The sequence below is a fragment of the Xenopus tropicalis genome, chromosome 7 (genome assembly GCF_000004195.4).
Source record: "Xenopus tropicalis strain Nigerian chromosome 7, UCB_Xtro_10.0, whole genome shotgun sequence".
NCBI lineage: Eukaryota > Metazoa > Chordata > Amphibia > Anura > Pipidae > Xenopus > Xenopus tropicalis.
In genome coordinates, this window is record NC_030683.2 from 3,437,962 (window position 1) to 3,460,746 (window position 22,785).

Sequence of the window (22,785 nt, forward strand, 5' to 3'; positions counted from 1 at the left end):
GGATATGGGGGTTACACTGTGCCCTTATATAACAGTTACTGTGTGTATAGGATATGGGGGTTACGCCTGTATATTATCAGTTACTGTGTGGTATAGGATATGGGGGTTACACTGTGCCTATATATTATACAGTTACTGTGTGTATAGGATATGGGGGTTACGCCTATATATTATACAGTTACTGTGTGTATAGGATATGGGGGTTACACTGTGCCTATATATTATACAGTTACTGTGTGTATAGGATATGGGGGTTACACTGTGCCTAATATATACAGTTACTGTGTGTATAGGAATATGGGGGTTACACTGTGCCTATATATTATACAGTTACTGTGTGTATGGAATATGGGGGGTTACACTGTGCCTATATATTATACAGTTACTGTGTGTATAGGATATGGGGGTTACACTTGTGCCTAATATATTATACAGTTACTGTGTGTATAGGATATGGGGGTTTACACTGTGCCTATATATTATACAGTTACTGTGTGTATAGGATATGGGGGTTACACTGTGCCTATATATTATACAGTTTACTGTGTGTATAGGATATGGGGGGGTTACACCGTGCCTATATATTATACAGTTACTGTGTGTATAGGATATGGGGGTTACACCGTGCCTATATATTATACAGTTACTGTGTGTATAGGATATGGGGGTTACACCGTGCCTATATATTATACAGTTACTGTGTGTATAGGATATGGGGGTTACACTGTGCCTATATATTATACAGTTACTGTGTGTATAGGATATGGGGGTTACACTGTGCCTATATATTATACAGTTACTGTGTGTATAGGATATGGGGGTTACACTGTGCCTATATATTATACAGTTACTGTGTGTATAGGATATGGGGGTTACACCGTGCCTATATATTATACAGTTACTGTGTGTATAGGATATGGGGGTTACACTGTGCCTATATATTATACAGTTACTGTGTGTATAGGATATGGGGGTTACACCGTGCCTATATATTATACAGTTACTGTGTGTATAGGATATGGGGGTTACACTGTGCCTATATATTATACAGTTACTGTGTGTATAGGATATGGGGGTTACACTGTGCCTATATATTATACAGTTACTGTGTGTATAGGATATGGGGGTTACGCTAGAGTCTGGGGGCTCTAGAAGGAAGAGGGAATTCGGGGGGAGCCCCAAGTCGACAGTAACTAAGGCAGGAAGAGTCTTTCCCATTCTATCTCCTGGTTCCGCACGTTCCCATCAATATTCCCAATTGTAGCTGTTAATTAGAGCTCGTTTATCTGCGAGTGGATTTGTTTGTCACAGTTTTGCTTTTGATGCGGAAGAATAAAGTTTATAAGGGGCAGAGAGAGAGAGGCAGGGATTGGCCGAGAGTGGGAGAGGGTATTAGCAGCCATCTGCCCGGGGAGGGGGCCGGAAGATTAGAGAGCGAGCAGATATGTAATTAAGGAAAGATAATGAGCGCTTCAGCCAAAAGAACATCAGGGAGGATCAAGGAGGCCTCCGAGTGATTAAAACCCATTACCCCCAGCTTCTGTTCCAGCCCCCCGAACTATGTGTATGACATCATCACAGGAAGAGGGTGGGGCCTATGACACGTGGGAATGAAAGATAATTGGTCCTTGGGCAAAAGCATCTGCTACACACATTGGTGCTCAGGACTTACCCTTTCTCTTGCCCTCTGGATCTTCTCTCTGTCCTGATTCAGGTTCTCCAGGATGTTCTGGCCAATTTGTTCTGGAAGAAATAAAATACAAATAAATTACTGATACTCACACTTACAGTAGATCAAATGCACCTATCAGAAGGCAGTAGCTAAGAGAAGGGGACGCTGGTTGGTTGTAATGGAATCAACTGGCCAAGTGGTATCTGCATACAGACAAATATGGGAACAGTAACACAAGTCGGCCAAACGCATGGGGCCAAAGTAGAATATCAGCTGTTTCTAAAATACAACTTCCAGCGAATGACCCTCCAGCCTTGGTTTCACAGTTGCCCAACTGTCTCCGTCTTGCCCTACTGTCTCCGTCTTGACTCCATCTTGCCCTACTGTCCCCATCTTGCCCTACTGTCTCCATCTTGTCCTACTGTCTCCATCTTGCCCTACTGTCCCCATCTTGCCCTACTGTCTCCATCTTGCCCTACTGTCTCCATCTTGCCCTACTGTCTCCATCTTGACTCCATCTTGCCCTACTGTCTCCATCTTGTCCTACTGTGTCCATCTTGCCCTACTGTCTCCATCTTGTCCTACTGTCTCCATCTTGCCCTACTGTCCCCATCTTGCCCTACTGTCTCCATCTTGCCCTACTGTCTCCATCTTGCCCTACTGTCTCCATCTTGCCCTACTGTCTCCATCTTGTCCTACTGTCCCCATCTTGCCCCACTGTCTCCATCTTGACTCCATCTTGTCCTACTGTCTCCATCTTGCCCTACTGTCTCCATCTTGCCCTACTGTCTCCATCTTGACTCAATCTTGCCCTACTGTCCCCATCTTGCCCTACTGTCCCCATCTTGCCCTACTGTCTCCATCTTGTCCTACTGTCTCCATCTTGCCCTACTGTCTCCGTCTTGTCCTACTGTCTCCGTCTTGCCCTACTGTCCCCATCTTGCCCTACTGTCCTCATCTTGTCCTACTGTCTCCATCTTGTCCTACTGTCTCCATCTTGTCCTACTGTCTCCATCTTGCCCTACTGTCCCCATCTTGCCCTACTGTCCCCATCTTGTCCTACTGTCTCCATCTTGCCCTACTGTCCCCATCTTGTCCTACTGTCCCCATCTTGCCCTACTGTCCCCATCTTGCCCTACTGTCTCCATCTTGCCCTACTGTCCCCATCTTGCCCTACTGTCTCCATCTTGCCCTACTGTCTCCATCTTGTCCTACTGTCTCCATCTTGTCCTACTGTCTCCATCTTGCCCTACTGTCCCCATCTTGCCCTACTGTCTCCATCTTGCCCTACTGTCCCCATCTTGCCCTACTGTCCCCATCTTGCCCTACTGTCTCCATCTTGTCCTACTGTCTCCATCTTGCCCTACTGTCTCCATCTTGCCCTACTGTCCCCATCTTGTCCTACTGTCCCCATCTTGCCCTACTGTCCCCATCTTGCCCTACTGTCTCCATCTTGCCCTACTGTGTCCATCTTGCCCTACTGTGTCCATCTTGCCCTACTGTGTCCATCTTGCCCTACTGTGTCCATCTTGCCCTACTGTGTCCATCTTGCCCTACTGTGTCCATCTTGCCCTACTGTGTCCATCTTGCCCTACTGTCTCTGTTTTGCCCTTTATGCACCTCCACACACATGTACTGAACACACATGAAATAAACACAAATGGGCAAATAACAGTAAAATCCATAGAATCTGATAGTTCTATATATATATATATAAGGACCCACAATACATTATCATTTGCTTACACAGCGCCAGCAGGTTACTCAGAGCTTTACAATAATATATAGCAAATAGGGATCTTCAAATAATTTAACAAACAAGGCTCCTACTCACAAGAGCTTACAATTTAACGAGTCTAAAGGATGTAACACTGGGGTCCCTGGGGCGGCGCCCCGGGAATGGGAGGATCCAGCTGTCCCGCTCTACATTTCCATAAACAATGTAATTGGCCAATAAATGAAAATGTAAATACATTTAAATTCCAATTGAGCAAAGAATGGGGCGAGAGTCACAAAGCATAAATATTTATGGCGAGGAGCCGACGTGTGGGGCAAGTGGTCTCCATTAATAGCCCAGCGGGGCGGAACTGGCGCTGCCTAAACACACAGTTTAAATGATATAAATGTGTGTTTGTAATGTAAGGTGGCACCCAGGGCATTTATCAACATGATACATACACAGCTGGGAACTGCCCCGTATCCCAAATATTCACACAAAAAAGCAACTAAAGTTGCGGCTTCTGATGCTGATTCTTATGTAATGGGCTGAGATTAATATATAACTGTCATTGTATAGGTAGGAATGTTCTGGGCACACAATAAGCTGTACCCCCATACTGTACTGTCTAAGGGAAACACTATGGCACCCCCTACCCATATGTATAAATACAAATATACAGAGAAGGAATGTTCTGGGCACACAATAAGCTGTACTCCCATACTGTACTGTCTAAGGGAAACACTATGGCACTCCCTACCCATATGTATAAATACAAATATACAGAGAAGGAATGTTCTGGGCACACAATAAGCTGTACCCCCATACTGTACTGTCTAAGGGAAACACTATGGCACCCCCTACCCATATGTATAAATACAAATATACAGAGAGGAATGTTCTGGGCACACAATAAGCTGTACCCCCATACTGTACTGTCTAAGGGAAACACTATGGCACCCCCTACCCATATGTATAAATACAAATATACAGAGAGGGAATGTTCTGGGCACACAATAAGCTGTACCCCCATACTGTACTGTCTAAGGGAAACACTATGGCACCTCCTACCCATATGTATAAATACAAATATACAGAGAGGGAATGTTCTGGGCACACAATAAGCTGTACCCCCATACTGTACTGTCTAAGGGAAACACTATGGCACCCCCTACCCATATGTATAAATACAAATATACAGAGAAGGAATGTTCTGGGCACACAATAAGCTGTACCCCCATACTGTACTGTCTAAGGGAAAAACTATGGCACCCCCTACCCATATGTATAAATACAAATATACAGAGAGGGAATGTTCTGGGCACACAATAAGCTGTACCCCCATACTGTACTGTCTAAGGGAAACACTATGGCACCTCCTACCCATATGTATAAATACAAATATACAGAGAAGGAATGTTCTGGGCACACAATAAGCTGTACCCCCATACTGTACTGTCTAAGGGAAACACTATGGCACCTCCTACCCATATGTATAAATACAAATATACAGAGAAGGAATGTTCTGGGCACACAATAAGCTGTACCCCCATACTATACTGTCTAAGGGAAACACTATGGCACCCCCTACCCATATGTATAAATACAAATATACAGAGAAGGAATGTTCTGGGCACACAATACGCTGTACCCCCATACTGTACTGTCTAAGGGAAACACTATGGCACCCCTACCCATATGTATAAATACAAATATACAGAGAAGGAATGTTCTGGGCACACAATAAGCTGTACCCCCATACTGTACTGTCTAAGGGAAACACTATGGCACCCCCTACCCATATGTATAAATACAAATATACAGAGAAGGAATGCTCTGGGCACACAATAAGCTGATAAATCCATGTATAGTGGAAGCAGGAGAATGTGCCAGACTAAGGGCTAAGCCGGCAGACATGGCAGAGTAGGAAACACTGAGAAGCTGAATAGCCGGGTCTTTACTCGGTGCCCTCGGATCAGGAAAGTTCTAAGCTCTGACCAGAAAGGGCTTTAAGAACCCTGAACTTCTCCAAGTGGTACAAAAGGCTGGGAGGGGAGAGCGGCTGGGCAGGCTCTGGGCCTAACGCTCGGCTGCCTTTGAATACAAATTAGCGGCAGGTAATGGCAGAATATTTGAGGACTTGTGGCGCTTCCCTGTATTATTCATGGCGGCGCCCCGACCCCGCCGCTCCCCTGTTCTGACAAATCACAGTTGATTAAGACAAATCTTTATTAGTTCACTAGTCAGCTCCCTCCATTTATCATTTACAAACCTCCTTTTTTTTTTATATTTTGGGCGCAATAACGCGGCCAACGCTCCCCGGGCGGCGGGAATTGCTTGTTACACGTAATAAGTGCAACGACAAGCGCCGCGCTCGCTAATAGATGATAAAACGCCCCTTTAATAGGTATAAATGAGCCGCGGGGGCCCCCGGCGAGAGCGCAATTACTGCGGCCGGGGGTTGGGAGAAACTCGCCGAGACGCGCCGGACACAGAAAAACGGTATCAGGAACTTGGAATAAAACATAGCAACATAGTAAGTTAGGTTGAAAAAAGACATATGTCCATCATGTTCAACCATACAACATGTTTGTTGGGGGGGTAATAATGGCACAAAGTTACCCCCATATGTAGTAACAGGCACTACATTTGCCCAGGAGCAGTAACACATAGCAACCAATAAGACAGGAGCAGTAACCCATAGCAACCAATACAATGTTTGCTTTTAAACAGGTGAACAGCTACCTGGTAATTCGTTGCTATGGGTTACTGCTCCAGGGCAAACGTAATGCCTTTAATTACATAACCCCCCTATTTGCCCCCGTATAGGAGATTTGTGTTATAATTCCACGCGGTCGGTTCCGGCCAATAAAAGTAGAAATAATCTGTAATGATAGAAAGAGTACCGGGTACTGGTCAGGGTCGGACTGGGCTGGAGGGACGCCGCTGACCCAAGCCCGATCCTTGGCAGTAATTTCGGCCCTCCACCCCCTAAGAATGCAATGGGTGGGGGGGCAGAGGAGTCAGGAAGATGACTGGGGTAGAGGCTACTGAGGTGGCAGCCCCAGACATACCAGTCCGACGCGTTACTGCTGGTACTGGTACCACTGGTCAGTATCTGGCCAATCACCGCATATATGAATGGGAACACTACTCTGATTGGATAGATTAGCCCAATGGCCAGTGGGGGAGACACAAGATGGAAGTCAAGGGCAGGGTTGGACTGGGCCGACAGGACACCGGGAAAATACCCTGTGGGCCCCAGCGGCCCAGACCCGACCCTGTTGCCGCTTCCCATGGCCGCCGATGTCCTCCCCTGACGCGTTTCACATACTTGCATTCAGGGAAGGACATTGGGTAGGGGCCCCTGTGGAAGGGGGGGGGGGGGTAGGGGTGCACTGTGGCCCCTGGCGGAGGTACCTTGGGGGCGGCAGTCCTGGTGGTCCCCGCACCCCCTAATCTGACCCTGGTCAAGGGCTCATTTAGTTCTGAACTTGCCGCGCACCTACCCCATGTACCCAGTGAGAGGTTGGTTTTGTTGATCGATTCTGATTGGATAACACGGGGCTTGAGAGAGAGTCTGGGGGGCTGGGCAATTTAAGTTTTTGGATGTGTTAAATGGGAGGTCCCTATCTCTAGGGTAGAACCATTAGTCAGGATTATCCCAGGGCCGGGGATCACTGGCTGCGCAATGTGACGTCACTCTTAAGAACACAGTAACATAGGTTGAAAAAAAGACACTTGTCCATCAAGTTCAACCATAATGCCTATATATAACCTGCCTAACTACAAGTTGATACAGAGGAAGGCGAAAACCCCATCTGAAGCCTCTCTAATTTGCCCCAGAGGGGGAAAAAATTCCTTCCTGACTCCAAGATGGCAATCGGACCAGTCCCTGGGGCAACTTGTACTGAGAGCCCACTTGCTAAATACCCCCCAGCCCCTCCTTGTACCTATCTAATGTCTCAGCCCATACCACTGTACTGTCATATACAGAGATGCCAACCCGGAGAGTGAATGATGGGGGGCACCTTGGCCAAACCCGCCCCACCCACTGTTCCACTGACGAGGATTTGGGGAGAAAATGCTGCACAAGGGGGGACTAAAGGACAAATCAACCCAAAGTATAATTTTTTGCCTAATAAAAGAAAACTCTTTAGGGCGTTAAAGCTCTGGGCAACTGAACATGACCCCCGCAGCCGTTATGGAAAATGAAGATTCCGATTGGGAAAGTTTTGGGGGAGGATTCGACGTTCCCCAATCTTTATCTTTATTTATTATAGAAACGAGATTTTATCCGATACAGTTCCTACCCGGGATTTATATATTTATCAGATTCAATTAAATACGAAAGTGGCCTTTGAATTAACTTCTACTACTATTGTAGAACGGCCCATTCTAAGCAGCTTTCCAATTGGTCTTCATTGTTTATTCTGTCCAGTTCATTTCCCTTCTTCTTCGGACTCTTTGCAGCTTTCAAATGGGGGTCACTGACCCCGGCAGCCAAACCCTATTGCTCTGTGAGGCTCCAGTTTTATTGTTATTGTTACTTTTTATTCCTTATCTTTCTATTCAGCCCCTCCCCTATTCATATTCCAGTCTCTCATTGCAACTCTACCTTAGCAAGTCCCTGGTTGCTAAGGTAATTTGGACCCTAGCAACCAAATACAAAATGAAGACCAATTGCAAATTGTCTCAGAATATCACTCTCTACATCATACTAAAGGTGAACAACCGCTTTAATGACTCCCTGATTGCTTTAACCCTTTGGATCCCTGGCTAACGAGACATCTCTGCTGCTCCTGTGCCGGAGTCGCTCGGCGCGGTGTCGATCCAATATGGAAGCCTGGGAAATCGCCCCCCGCTTAGGAGCGCTAAGGATTCTAATGACCGCCCTGATGGTGATTAAAGCGTTTATGGCCCTAATCAGAAGCTGACAGTCGGATCAAAGCGCCAGTTAAATCCCTAATTGTGGGGAGGACGCCACACCTCGGGCTTTGCTTCCCCTTTATTCCCCCCCCCACCAAATTCTGCTTAAGAAAAGATCTAACGCTTCTTAACAGTTCATTATCCAATAAAAGCGGCGGAAGCTTGAAAGCCTCACAATTAGCCGGGACCTCGGGGAGTCGGACAGGAGTCGCATTACGGGGCGCTGCGTTAGCACCTTAATTATGTTTGGCAAACGAATCTCTAACGAAGCGCCGGTGTCATTCGCAGATTTTGACACAAAAATGATTATTTTTTCCCGCGTTCCCTGACAAGTGCGCGGATATCGGCATCACCTGCGCCGCTGTATAATTGCACATAATTACTGGGGGGGGTAATTAATCTCGCCTCACTGAGCGGCGCATATTGGGTGGGTGGCGCTGTGGCCCCGTGGGTTACGGACGGGATGTAAGGTGGGTACCTGGTGCCCATACACTGGTGCCCATACACAGGGGCCCATACACAGGGGCCCATACACAGGGCTAAAAACTAGTGCCCATACACAAGTGCCCATAAAAAGGTGCCCACACACAGTTGCCCATACACAGGGGCCCACACACTGGGGCCCATACATTGGTGCCCATACATTGGTGCCCATACACAGGGGCCCACACACAGGGGCCCATACATTGGTGCCCACACACAGGGGCCCATACATTGGTGCCCATACACAGGGGCCCACACACAGGGGCCCATACATTGGTGCCCACACACAGGGGCCCATACACAGGGGCCCATACATTGGTGCCCATACACAGGGGCCCACACACAGGGGCCCATACATTGGTGCCCATACACAGGTGCCGTTACACAGGGGCCCATACACAGGGGCCCATACACAGGTGCCGTTACACAGGGGCCCATACACAGGTGCCCATACACAGGGGCCCATACACAGGTGCCGATACACAGGGGCCCATACACAGGGGCCCATACACAGGGGCCCATACACAGGGGCCCATACACAGGTGCCCATACACAAGGCCAAAAACTAGTGCCCATACACAGGGGCCCATACCATAATAGGTCTCCCTAGGGGCCCCGGGGCCAACAAGCAGAACTTAATTATTTGGCCCAGAGTTCTGCTTGATCCGTTCATTTGGAGACCCTGCTACATGATTGGCTCCTTTGCACAGGCCAATCATCCAACCAACTGTCAGTGTGGCCCCTTGGGTTAATCCATCCAGTCCATATAACAATGTCACTTCCTGTCCTGGGCTGGCCAGCCATTGGTTGGCATTGGTGCCACAGCGCCGAGCTCCCCCCTGAATGAGCAGCTTGGTTCCCCCCCATATCCCTGCGACGCTTGGTTCCCCCCCATATCCCTGCGACGCTTGGTCCCCCCCCATATCCCTGCGACGCTTGGTCCCCCCCATATCCCTGCGACGCTTGGTTCCCCCCCATATCCCTGCGACGCTTGGTCCCCCCCATATCCCTGCGATGCTTGGTTCCCCCCCATATCCCTGCGACGCTTGGTTCCCCCCATATCCCTGCGACGCTTGGTCCCCCCCCATATCCCTGCGACGCTTGGTCCCCCCCATATCCCTGCGACGCTTGGTTCCCCCCCATATCCCTGCGACGCTTGGTCCCCCCCATATCCCTGCGACGCTTGGTCCCCCCCCATATCCCTGCGACGCTTGGTTCCCCCCCATATCCCTGCGACGCTTGGTTCCCCCCATATCCCTGCAACGCTTGGTCCCCCCCCATATCCCTGCGACGCTTGGTCCCCCCCATATCCCTGCGACGCTTGGTTCCCCCCATATCCCTGCGACGCTTGGTTCCCCCCATATCCCTGCGACGCTTGGTTCCCCCCATATCCCTGCGACGCTTGGTTCCCCCATATCCCTGCGACGCTTGGTTCCCCCCATATCCCTGCGACGCTTGGTTCCCCCCATATCCCTGCGACGCTTGGTCCCCCCCATATCCCTGCGACGCTTGTTCCCCCCCATATCCCTGCGACGCTTGGTTCCCCCCATATCCCTGCGACCACATATTTCCGTAGCAAACAGAACATTCCATGGAAAGGAAGTCACGGAAGGAAAGAAATTCCAATTAGCTGCAATGATTGGATCGTAAGGTTTTTATGTGGAATAATAAAGGGCCTCACCTGGCCGTGCCCACTAATTAGAAATGGGGGGGGGGGCAGCGTCGCTCGTTATTCTTTATGATTGGACCGCAAGCTCCGCGTTGGTCCCAGGGAGTTTATTATTATGAAATAACAATTTATTGGCACCCAAACGAGCAGCCGTGGCGCCCAAACGCTTATTGTGCTGCGGTTTCTCGCCATGTGCCCCCCCCCATTCGCCATACGGGGCCCGGGGGCAGCAGGGGCTTGTGGGTCGGGAACTCGGCACATTTTATTGGCGCATAATTTTGAGGTTAAACTTTTCCATAGAGTCTGATAATGACTTTGTTATGTCTGTGGCCCCTATTGGGGCGGGGGGGGGGCACTGGGGGGGGGGCGGAGACACAGGTATAGGGAGATCCTTATGACCGGGCAGTGGGGGCACTTTATCTGCCTGTGGGTAGCAGTCACTTCTGCCCAGTTTAACTCATTACGTGCCAGTAAATATTTAACCCTTTTGGGTGCGTTGGCCAATCCGACACCCCTTTGGCACGGAAGAACAAAGCCGAACAAATGCCCCCGAAATATCCAGCTGGCACTTTTGGGGGCACATCCCTGCTGATTGTTCTCTAGGTGCCCCCGGGCCCACGTAAGACTGGCCAATGGGGATGTGGGGGCCCATTCAGTGCTAAATCTCCTCCCAGGGCAGCTGGAGACGCGCGCTGGCACTTTTGGGGGCACATCCCCACTAACTGTTCTCTAGGTGCCCCCCGGGGCCCCCCGTAAGACTGGCAGTGGGGCCCATTAAGCGCTAAATCTCCTCCCAGGGCAGCTGGAGACGCGCGCTGGCACTTTTGGGGGCACATCCCCACTAACTGTTCTCTAGGTGCCCCCTGTAAGACTGGCAGTGGGGCCCATTAAGCGCTAAATCTCCTCCCAGGGCTGCCGGAGACGCGCGTTGGCACTTTTGGGGGCACATCCCCACTAACTGTTCTCTAGGTGCCCCCTGTAAGACTGGCAGTGGGGCCCATTAAGCGCTAAATCTCCTCCCAGGGCTGCCGGAGACGCGCGTTGGCACTTTTGGGGGCATATCCCCACTAACTGTTCTCTAGGTGCCCCCCGTAAGACTGGCAGTGGGGCCCATTCAGTGCTAAATCTCCTCCCAGGGCCGCTGGAGACGCGCGTTGGCACTTTTGGGGCATATCCCCACTAACTGTTCTCTAGGTGCCCCCCGTAAGACTGGCAGTGGGGCCCATTAAGCGCTAAATCTCCTCCCAGGGCCGCCGGAGACGCGCGTTGGCTATCGGAGGAACGCCGAGACGGTTTACAGTCTATCATCACATTTGTTGAACATGATTTTTTCATTGGCTGTGCCCCCCGGGGGCTCTCAATGTTTAAACAGCTCCCTCCCATGTAAAGCTTTGCGCTAATATCGATCCCCCCCCGGCCGCCTCCATAATCAGCCCAAGCTGTCACTGTGCGGCCAACCCCTGGGTAAACAGCCGAGCGCCGGGCAAACGCGCCTCCATAATCTCCTGTTTGAGCACTGGGGCCCCCCCTCCCCTCACACACAGACCTTAATTCCACATTTACACAGTCGGTGCTTGGGGGGCAAATAGAGTCAACAGGCACTTGGCCCGGGCAATAGCAACGAGTGTAGTCACTGGCACGGGCACAATGAGCCGCACGCGGGGCACAGCCGGCAGCGACAATCCGCTTATTTGTCCTTAGTCAACAATCACTTGTATTGGTATCTCTGCTATGTCTAAAGGGCAACTAAACCTGTCAGCCTAGAGGGAAAAGGGATTATTATCTGCCCATAGCCTGTACAGAGAGATACCATAAAACTATGGCACATAGGGATTCCCCTGTACTAAGCACAATTCAGCAGGAACAGCCCCCTAAGTTTGCCCATAGCCTATACAGAGAGATACCATAAAACTATGGCACATAGGGATTCCCCTGTACTAAGCACAATTCAGCAGGAACAGCCCCCTAAGTTTGCCCATAGCCTGTACAGAGAGATACCATAAAACTATGGCACATAGGGATTCTCCTGTACTAAGCACAATTCAGCAGGAACAGCCCCCTAAGTTTGCTCATAGCCTGTACAGAGAGATACCCATAAAACTATGGCACATAGGGATTCCCCTGTACTAAGCACAATTCAGCAGGAACAGCCCCCTAAGTTTGCCCATAGCCTGTATAGAGAGATACCATAAAACTATGGCACATAGGGATTCCCCTGTACTAAGCACAATTCAGCAGGAACAGCCCCCCTAAGTTTGCTCATAGCCTGTATAGAGAGATACCATAAAACTATGGCACATAGGGATTCCCCTGTACTAAGCACAATTCAGCAGGAACAGCCCCCTAAGTTTGCCCATAGCTGTACAGAGAGATACCATAAACTATGGCACATAGGGATTCCCCCTGTACTAAGCACAATTCAGCAGGAACAGCCCCCTAAGTTTGCCCATAGCCCTGTACAGAGAGATACCATAAAACTATGGCACATAGGGATTCCCCTGTACTAAGCACAATTCAGCAGGAACAGCCCCCTAAGTTTGCCCATAGCCTGTACAGAGAGATACCATAAAACTATGGCACATAGGGATTCCCCTGTACTAAGCACAATTCAGCAGGAACAGCCCCTAAGTTTGCCCATAGCCTGTACAGAGAGATACCATAAAACTATGGCACATAGGGATTCCCCTGTACTAAGCACAATTCAGCAGGAACAGCCCCCTAAGTTTGCCCATAGCCTGTACAGAGAGATACCATAAAACTATGGCACATAGGGATTCCCCTATACTAAGCACAATTCAGCAGGAACAGTAGGGGCCACCGTTTGCCCTGAGCTGGGCCTCTTACCTTTGTACCTCTCTATATGATATTTATAGTACAAATAGCTCGGGCCCAATTTAAACCTCTCGGATATAATTTCACAATAATTCCATGTAAATTGCGAGCTGCAGACCTGTGAATGGCGTCCCCAGTCGAGGAGAGACATCAGAACGAGAGACGTGCGAGAGAGCGAGCGAGAGGGGCTGAGAGGGGAGCGGCGGGCATGATTAGGGAAGATGAAAGGCAAACTAAGCCACTCTATGATACTACATCCCCACTCAATGTCTCCATTTCAGCAGAGACAGCCTATTACAGGTAGGATTAACATACCATCAATTATTTAGGGCCCCGGGGTTGGGACTGGGGATATTTTGATTTTAATTAGCAGCAGCATCTGTCCTTAATATTCCAGGTGACGGGATCAGGCCGAGAGAATCTCCTTCGAGGAACCACTGTTTCCATATTCTGGATCTGCCTCACATTCACTCGCCATTAGATACAGCGGATCTGATCCTGCAGGGGGCGCCACATAGTATAGGGGCAAACCACCACTGGCAACACCTTCCTATAAATAATGTGGATAATATAGCAAATGAAAAGGCACAGCTTATATACCAGGTAACATATAAGCTCTGTAGATTCCCATTGTATTCTACAGAGCTTATCTATTATCTGCTATGTAACCTGTGCCTTTTCTTCTTTTGAACGGCTGCCCCCGGGGCTACACAGCGGGGTATTTATATAAACTATAGTAGGGTTTCTGTAGCAAACACCCCAGCTGTACCGGTGCAGGAACGGCTGCCCCCGGGGCTACACAGCGGGGTATTTATATAAACTATAGTAGGGTTTCTGTAGCAAACACCCCAGCTGTACCGGTGCAGGAACGGCTGCCCCGGGGCTACACAGCGGGGTATTTATATAAACTATAGTAGGGTTTCTGTAGCAAACACCCCAGCTGTACCGGTGCAGGAATGGCTGCCCCGGGGCTACACAGCGGGGTATTTATATAAACTATAGTAGGGTTTCTGTAGCAAACACCCCAGCTGTACCGGTGCAGGAACGGCTGCCCCCGGGGCTACACAGCGGGGTATTTATATAAACTATAGTAGGGTTTCTGTAGCAAACACCCCAGCTGTACCAGTGCAGGAATGGCTGCCCCTGGGGCTACACAGCGGGGTATTTATATAAACTATAGTAGGGTTTCTGTAGCAAACACCCCAGCTGTACCAGTGCAGGAACGGCTGCCCCCGGGGCTACACAGCGGGGTATTTATATAAACTATAGTAGGGTTTCTGTAGCAAACACCCCAGCTGTACCAGTGCAGGAACGGCTGCCCCCGGGGCTACACAGCGGGGTATTTATATAAACTATAGTAGGGTTTCTGTAGCAAACACCCCAGCTGTACCAGTGCAGGAATGGCTGCCCCCGGGGCTACACAGCGGGTATTTATATAAACTATAGTAGGGTTTCTGTAGGCAAACACCCCAGCTGTACCGGTGCAGGAATGGCTGCCCCGGGGCTACACAGCGGGGTATTTATATAAACTATAGTAGGGTTTCTGTAGCAAACACCCCAGCTGTACCAGTGCAGGAATGGCTGCCCCCGGGGCTACACGGCGGGGTATTTATATAAACTATAGTAGGGTTTCTGTAGCAAACACCCCAGCTGTACCAGTGCCCAGTGACCAGTACCCATGTGCAATCGGCACATACACTGGACAGCATTCCTATGCTAATGCTCATTGCCTAGAGAAGGAGAAGGCTGAAGGCTAGTATCGAGGGCAATACCAGACCTAAATACAGCCCTGTGCATTGTGGGTAAAAAAAATGTGAATTTGGCAGTGAATTTTGCACATTTGGATCAGCAGCTCTCTTAGAGACCCTTGCATAGTCAGTGAACCCCAGGGTCCCACATACCGGCTCTGACCTGCTGGACCAAAACCGCTAATATGTCAGGAACCACTAAAATACAGAATAAATTTCAAATGCAAAAGTGACCAAAGGAACACTGGGTACGTTTATATCAATTCCCTCTTTGGGTTTAGATTCTGCATAATAAAGCATTAGAAACAGTTTTGCTTTATGGCAGGGATTCTATATATACACTCAATGCAAGAGACATGGTAGGATTAGTTGCCCTTTATCTGGCTGCACGTAAAGCACTGTCGTCGCCCATTCACGGCGGAAAAGTGCCTGAAATCTCCCGAGTGGCCCCTTATAGACCCCCCCATCCCTCAACTTTATTGGACCCAAGTGACGGATCCTTTTTCCACCATTAGCTGCAAAGCATTATTGGCGTTTCACTTGCGCGGGGGCGGGGCCTGCCGAATTGTTTTTTTGGATGAAGAACGCGCATTTCCCAAAATGGGATGTTTCTTTAAGTTTCATCAACCCAAATGGAACCACATGGCGCCGAGTGACTCTGTGTAATGGGGCCCTAATTAATTGGCTGCGAAACGCGTTATCGCATGTGATTATCCGGTTTCTATGGAAATCTGGGGGGGGCCTGTTTGGGCCTCAGGGTACTGGGAATGCCAGGGACTATTTTAAATCCCAGTCCAGACCTGATACCAGGGACAGTCCCAGGCATTGACCAATCAATCTTCCCGGTTCTGATCCATGCACCCGCGCTTCTCTCTTTTCTGCACCAGTTTCCCTCATTGATTCAGAAGTGATAGAATCTGACCCAATAGGATCCCCATGTATCTGATCCACACAGCGACTTGTGTAACTGTTTATTATTGGACAGGAAGGGGGGGTACCCCAAAGTGGCGGGTTTCTCTCCATTACAATATCATTGGTCCCCAGGGATGAGGCTGAATGGGACTCGTTAGCAAACAGTGACAGCACAATTGGCAGTTGTCACCGCGTTCGGACAATTCCCCAAAGTGCGATTTATTGTCGTTGTTCCCTTTGTTGGCTCTTTTGTTAGACAAATGATTATTGGGCCCCTGGGGACACGGAAAAGCATTAGGACCCCCCCACATCAGCTGATGATTCTGGGATTTTTGTTTCCCCTTTACCTGGGGCCCTGGAGGTACAGGGGGGCCCAACACAGCAATGGCTGATAAGTGATATTAATAAATCAAAAATATCAGATTCACAAAGTTGTCAGGGGGTCTAAACTTATAGGGACATTAGACTGTAAGCTCACTGGGGCAGGGACTTATGGGAATGTGATAGGGACATTAGATTGTAAGCTCACTGGGGCAGGGACTGATGGGAATGGGATAGGGACCTTAGATTGTAAGCTCACTGGGGCAGGGGCTGATGGGAATGGGATAGGGACCTTAGAGTGTAAGCTCACTGGGGCAGGGACTGATGGGAATGTGATAGGGACCTTAGATTGTAAGCTCACTGGGGCAGGGACTGATGGGAATGGGATAGGGCCCTTAGATTGTAAGCTCACTGGGGCAGGGACTGATGGGAATGGGATAGGGCCCTTAGATTGTAAGCTCACTGGGGCAGGGGCTGATGGGAATGGGATAGGGACCTTAGATTGTAAGCTCACTGGGGCAGGGACTGATGGGAATGTGATAGGGACCTTAGATTGTAAGCTCACTAGGTCAGGGACTGATGGGAATGGGATAGGGACCTTAGATTGTAAGCTCACTGGGGCAGGGACTGATGGGAATGTGATAGGGACCTTAGATTGTAAGCTCACTGGGGCAGGGACTGATGGGAATGTGATAGGGACATTAGATTGTAAGCTCACTGGGGCAGGGACTGATGGGAATGGGATAGGGACCTTAGATTGTAAGCTCACTGGGGCAGGGGCTGATGGGAATGTGATAGGGACCTTAGATTGTAAGCTCACTGGGGCAGGGACTGATGGGAATGGGATAGGGACCTTAGATTGTAAGCTCACTGGGGCAGGGACTGATGGGAATGGGATAGGGACCTTAGATTGTAAGCTCACTGGGGCAGGGACTGATGGGAATGGGATAGGGGACATTAGATTGTAAGCTCACTGGGGCAGGGACTGATGGGAATGGGATAGGGACCTTAGATTGTAAGCTCACTGGGGCAGGGGCTGATGGGAATGTGATAGGGACCTTAGATTGTAAGCTCACTGGGGCAGGGGCTGATGGGAATGTGATAGGGACCTTAGATTGTAAGCTCACTGGGGCAGGGACTGATGGGAATGGGATAGGGACCTTAGATTGTAAGCTCACTGGGGCAGGGGCTGATGGGAATGGGATAGGGACCTAGGAGTTGGTAGGGGAGGGTAGGAGCTGTAGGAGGGTAGGAGCTGTAGGGGGGTAGGAGTGGGTAGGGGGGTAGGAGTGGGTAGGGGGGTAAGAGTGGGTAGGGGGGTAAGAGTGGGTAGGGGGGGTAAGAGTGGTAGGGGGGTAGGAGTGGCTATGGGGGTAGGAGCTGTAGGGGGGGTAGGAGCTGTAGGGGGGGTAGGAGCTGTAGTGGGGGTAGGAGCTGTAGGGGGGGTAGGAGCGGGTAGGGGGGTAGGAGCGGGTAGGGGGGTAGGAGCGGGTAGTGGGGTAGGAGCGGGTAGGGGGGTAGGAGAGGGTAGAGGGGGTAGGGTGGTAGGGGGTAGGGGGGTAGGGGGTAGGGGTGGGTAGGGGGTAGGGGTGGGTAGGGGGGAGGGGAGGGGAGGGGTGGGTAGAGCGGGTAGGGGTGGGTAGAGCAGGTAGGAGAGGATAGGGGTGGGTATGGGTGGGGTAGGGGGGGTAGGAGTGGGTCGGGGCTGTAGGGGGGTAGGAGTGGGTCGGGGCTGTAGGGGGGTAGGAGTGGGTCGGGGGGGTAGAAGTGCTGATGCCACCGAGCAGAACTGTCACCAAACTGCCTTTAATGAATGAAACTGAGCTGCACAGTAAGCGGATTGAGAAGAGAAAGGAAGGGGGGCAGGAAGGGCCCGGGCGAGGGGGCAGAACTCGGGGTGAGACTAATTGGGGCTGACGCATGACAGACTGGCGAGTAGAGCAGCTGCCCGGGCCGGGGGGGGGGGGGGAGATACTGACAGAGGGTAAATGGGGCAAGGGGGCAGGTCCCGGCCTGGCATGGTGGCACAGCATCACACATGGCACTGCCTGTCAGGAGCCATCAGGGGGATAATGAAGGGGCAGCAGCCCCCCCCCATCAGCGCTCGGCTAAGGGTGTGTGACACTCGTTTAATAATTAATGCGCTCTAATCAATGGGAAAGTTGCACAAAGAGGAGAGAGAGATGGAAATCAGCACTTTCCTCCCAGTCTGTGCCCAACTCTGCCAAATGGGAGCTGATGTCGGGGGGCGCCGGGCACAATTAGCGGCACCCCATTCCGGCACCTTGGGGGTTAATAAGGCATCAATTAGTCGCATTGCCCTGCATTCAGCAAAGGGATCCGGCCTGGCAAACGCATGGTGCACACTATGGGGTAGTAACTAAACGCTAATGCCCCTGGCTTTACGGGGGTCACAGCACCCTACCCCACCCCCTCCCGAACCTGAGAATGACCCAAGTGCTGATCAAATAACACAGCAAATAACTATGCTATTATACTTTCACTAGACAGAAGTGTTGTAAAGCAGTCACATGTTTTACACTCAATAGGCCGCATTGGGGAAGACATTTTGAAAAAACCCTACTGCACCCCCCCCCCAGTAAGACTCACCTCATCATTAAATCAATCACATTTCATAAAGCCATGTTATTCCTACCCAATGTGACCCCATAACAAGCCTTCAAATAACTTGCCCACCACAGATGTCAGACTTACTGGCCTATAGATGCCAGGCTGAGCTCGTAATCCCTTTTTAAATACAGGAAATCCATAGGCACCAAACCAGATGAAATCAGGAGTAGAGGTCCGGCTAAAACTGACCCAAACTCTCTCAGTACCCGAGGGTCCATTCCATCCAACCCCGGGTGCCTTGTTTACATTTATTAAACGTTTATGTACCATATTCTGTATCAGCCACTGAGTAGACTGAACTGCGCCATTATTGTCCCTATCAGGTGCTCATTGAGGCAACTATTTTAGTTATTATTGTTATTTTTTATATCTTATCTTTATATACAGCTCCTCTCCTATTCATAGTCCAGTCTCCAGTTAAAACCCCTGCGTGGTTGCTAAGATGAACACGACCCTAGCAACCAGATAGCTGCTGAAATACCAAACTGTAGAGCTGCTGAACAAAAAGCCAAATAACTGAAAAACCCACACAAAATGAAAAAAATTTGCTAATTGTATTACAAGATCACTATTTATGTCAACTAACTTTTTGGGGTTAGCCTTAGCCTGTGCCTCGGTCAGCTCCTCATTTTCTATCTTTCCCTTTCTGATTGCTGCTTTGCAACATTAGTTTCAGTGTTTATATTCATCAAACTCCTCTTCTATCTCCTCTGACTTGTAGATTTCGAATACTTTCCCCTTCTCTCCTACTAAGGGCCAACATTACCCCAACTCCATGTTTGTATTTGTGCCAAACCAGCAGATCCTGGGTCCCCGGGGCATCTCTTGGCAGCAATCACCCCCGGCAGCCTGTTGGAATTATTCAGTACGACAAACAAAACAATCTCTGCCAATAAATATATTTCCCACAGTGCATTGCAGCACAAACACAACCCTTCTAGCAGCAGAGAGTTACAGTTCTCCTCTGTTCAGATGGGGCAGTTCATCATTTATATATATATACTGTATATAATGCCAGCAAGTGGCGCATCAGTTTTAATGAATTTATTACAGAGGCCGGAGGGCCTGTAGGTTCTCTCTGAGCAGAACACTTTAACCATCGGATCTCCAGATATGCTCTATAACCTACCCCGTGCCCACTCTATAACCCACCCCGTGCCCACTCTATAACCCACCCCGTGCCCACTCTATAACCCACCCCGTGCCCACTCTATAACCCACCCCGTGCCCACTCTATAACCCACCCCGTGCCCACTCTATAACCCACCCCGTGCCCACTCTATAACCTACCCCGTGCCCACTCTATAACCTACCCCGTGCCCACTCTATAACCCACCCCGTGCCCACTCTATAACCCACCCCCGTGCCCACTCTATAACCCACCCCGTGCCCACTCTATAACCCACCCCGTGCCCACTCTATAACCTACCCCGTGCCCACTCTATAACCTACCCGTGCCCCACTCTATAACCTACCCCGTGCCCACTCTATAACCTACCCCGTGCCCACTCTATAACCTACCCCGTGCCCACTCTATAACCTACCCCGTGCCCATTCTATAACCTACCCCGTGCCCATTCTCTAACCTACCCCGTGCCCATTCTCTAACCTACCCCGTGCCCATTCTCTACCTACCCGTGCCCATTCTTAACCTACCCCGTGCCCATTCTATAACCTACCCCGTGCCCATTCTATAACCTACCCCGTGCCCACTCTATAGCCTACCCCGTGCCCATTCTATAACCCACCCCGTGCCCACTCTATAACCCACCCCGTGCCCACTCTATAACCTACCCTGTGCCCACTCTATAACCTACCCCGTGCCCACTCTATGATCTAACCACTGACCACTTTATACCCAACCCCGTGCCCACCCTACAACCCACCCTGTGCCCACCCTATAACCCACCCTATAACCTACCCCGTGCCCACCCTATAACCTACCCCGTGCCAGGGTGTTAATTACAATATCCCCCCCCCCCAAATCTGCTCAACTTCCCTAGAAAAGTGCTTTCCATGCCCCGTCCCCGCTGTCCCACTTTCTATTGGTTGGTGTGTGAGGCGGCAGTTAGGCGTCGCTCTGTCACTTACACTCGTGTTCCATTTGCATAGAGCGCCCGAGGCACAGCAGCCAAATTAGGGAGCCTCTGGGAATTAAAGGAACATTATCATCAAGATAACAAGTTGGTGCCTTTGTAACCGGAATATCTGTGCCTGGCAAACGTGACGAGCCGGGGAGAGAGAGAGAGGGAGAGAGAGAGAGAGAGAGAAGGGGCTGATGGGTAAAGTGGCGCCGCAAAACCAATGAAAAGGGAGACAAATTACATTTTTAGCAGAATGAAGTTTTGTGAAAGGAGATATCAGAGAGTGTCACTTATAGAAACAACACCCCCACCCCCCCGGGGTCCCTGTAACCAAAGGAATTTTGTGCCATAACAAACCCAGGGCATGTGAAACTGTATCTGCCCAAATATAGAAGGGGAGGAGTCTGTAGCTCCACCCTAAATAAGCTGTACCCCCATACTGTACTGTCTAAGGGAAACACTATGGCACCTCCTACCCATATGTATAAATACAAATATACAGAGAAGGAATGTTCTGGGCACACAATAAGCTGTACCCCCATACTGTACTGTCTAAGGGAAACACTATGGCACCCCCTACCCATATGTATAAATACAAATATACAGAGAAGGAATGTTCTGGGCACACAATAAGCTGTACCCCCATACTGTACTGTCTAAGGGAAACACTATGGCACCCCCTACCCATATGTATAAATACAAATATACAGAGAAGGAATGTTCTGGCACACAATAAGCTGTACCCCCATACTGTAACTGTCTAAGGGAAACACTATGGCACCTACCATATGTATAAATACAAATATACAGAGAAGGAATGTCTGGGCACACAATAAGCTGTACCCCCATACTGTCTACACTATGTGTAGAGAAGGAATGTTCTGGGCACAGCTGTATACTGTACTGTCTACCACTATGGCACCCTACCCATATGTATAAATACAAATATACAGAGAAGGAATGTTCTGGGCACACAATAATACTGTACTGTCTAAGGGAAACACTATGGCACCCCCCATATGTATAATACAAATATACAGAGAAGGATGTTCTGGGCACACAATAAGCTGTACCCCATAACTGTCTAGGGAAACACTATGCAACCATATGTATAAGAGATGTTCTGGGCACACAATAGCTGACCCCCATACTGTACTGTCTAAGGGAAACACTATGGCACCCCTACCCATAGTATAAATACAAATATACAGAGAAGGAATGTTCTGGCACACAATAAGCTGTACCCCCATACTGTACTGTCTAAGGGAAACACTATGGCACCCCTACCCATATCTGGGCACACAATAAGCTGTACTACTGTTCACACGGTACCCATATGTATAAATACAGAGAAGGAATGTTCTGGCACACAATAAGCTGTACCCCATACCGTACTGTCTAAGGGAAACACTATGCACCCCCTACCCATATGTATAAATACAAATATACAGAGAAGAATGTTCTGGCACACAATAAGCTGTACCCCTACTGTACTGTCTATATGGCACCCCCTACCCAATGTATAAATACAAATATACAGAGAAGGAATGTTCTGGCACCAATAAGCTTTACTGTACTGTCTAAGGGAAACACTGGCACCTGTATAAATACAAATATACAGAGAAGGCGGGGGAGCTGGGCACACAATAAGCTGTACCCCATACTGTACTGCACTATTACAAATAAGAGATTGGGGGGCAATCAGATACCAATAAGTGGAGAACATCTGCCCCGGGGGGGGGGGGGGGGGGATAGTTTCCGTCACATAATTTGGTTCCTTTTTTGTG

At 49.7% G+C, this 22,785-nt stretch overlaps 1 protein-coding gene across 4 annotated transcripts in view; it reads right to left on the reverse strand.

Moving 5' to 3' along the window:
* Window positions 1-22,785, reverse strand: part of vti1a (vesicle transport through interaction with t-SNAREs 1A) — a 171,253-nt gene that overhangs the window by 62,328 nt on the left and 86,140 nt on the right. For all 4 annotated transcript variants that reach the window (NM_001078762.1, XM_031905171.1, XM_031905169.1 and 1 more), the window contains 1 exon segment: window positions 1,673-1,743. In NM_001078762.1, coding sequence (NP_001072230.1) covers window positions 1,673-1,743 — 71 coding nt within the window.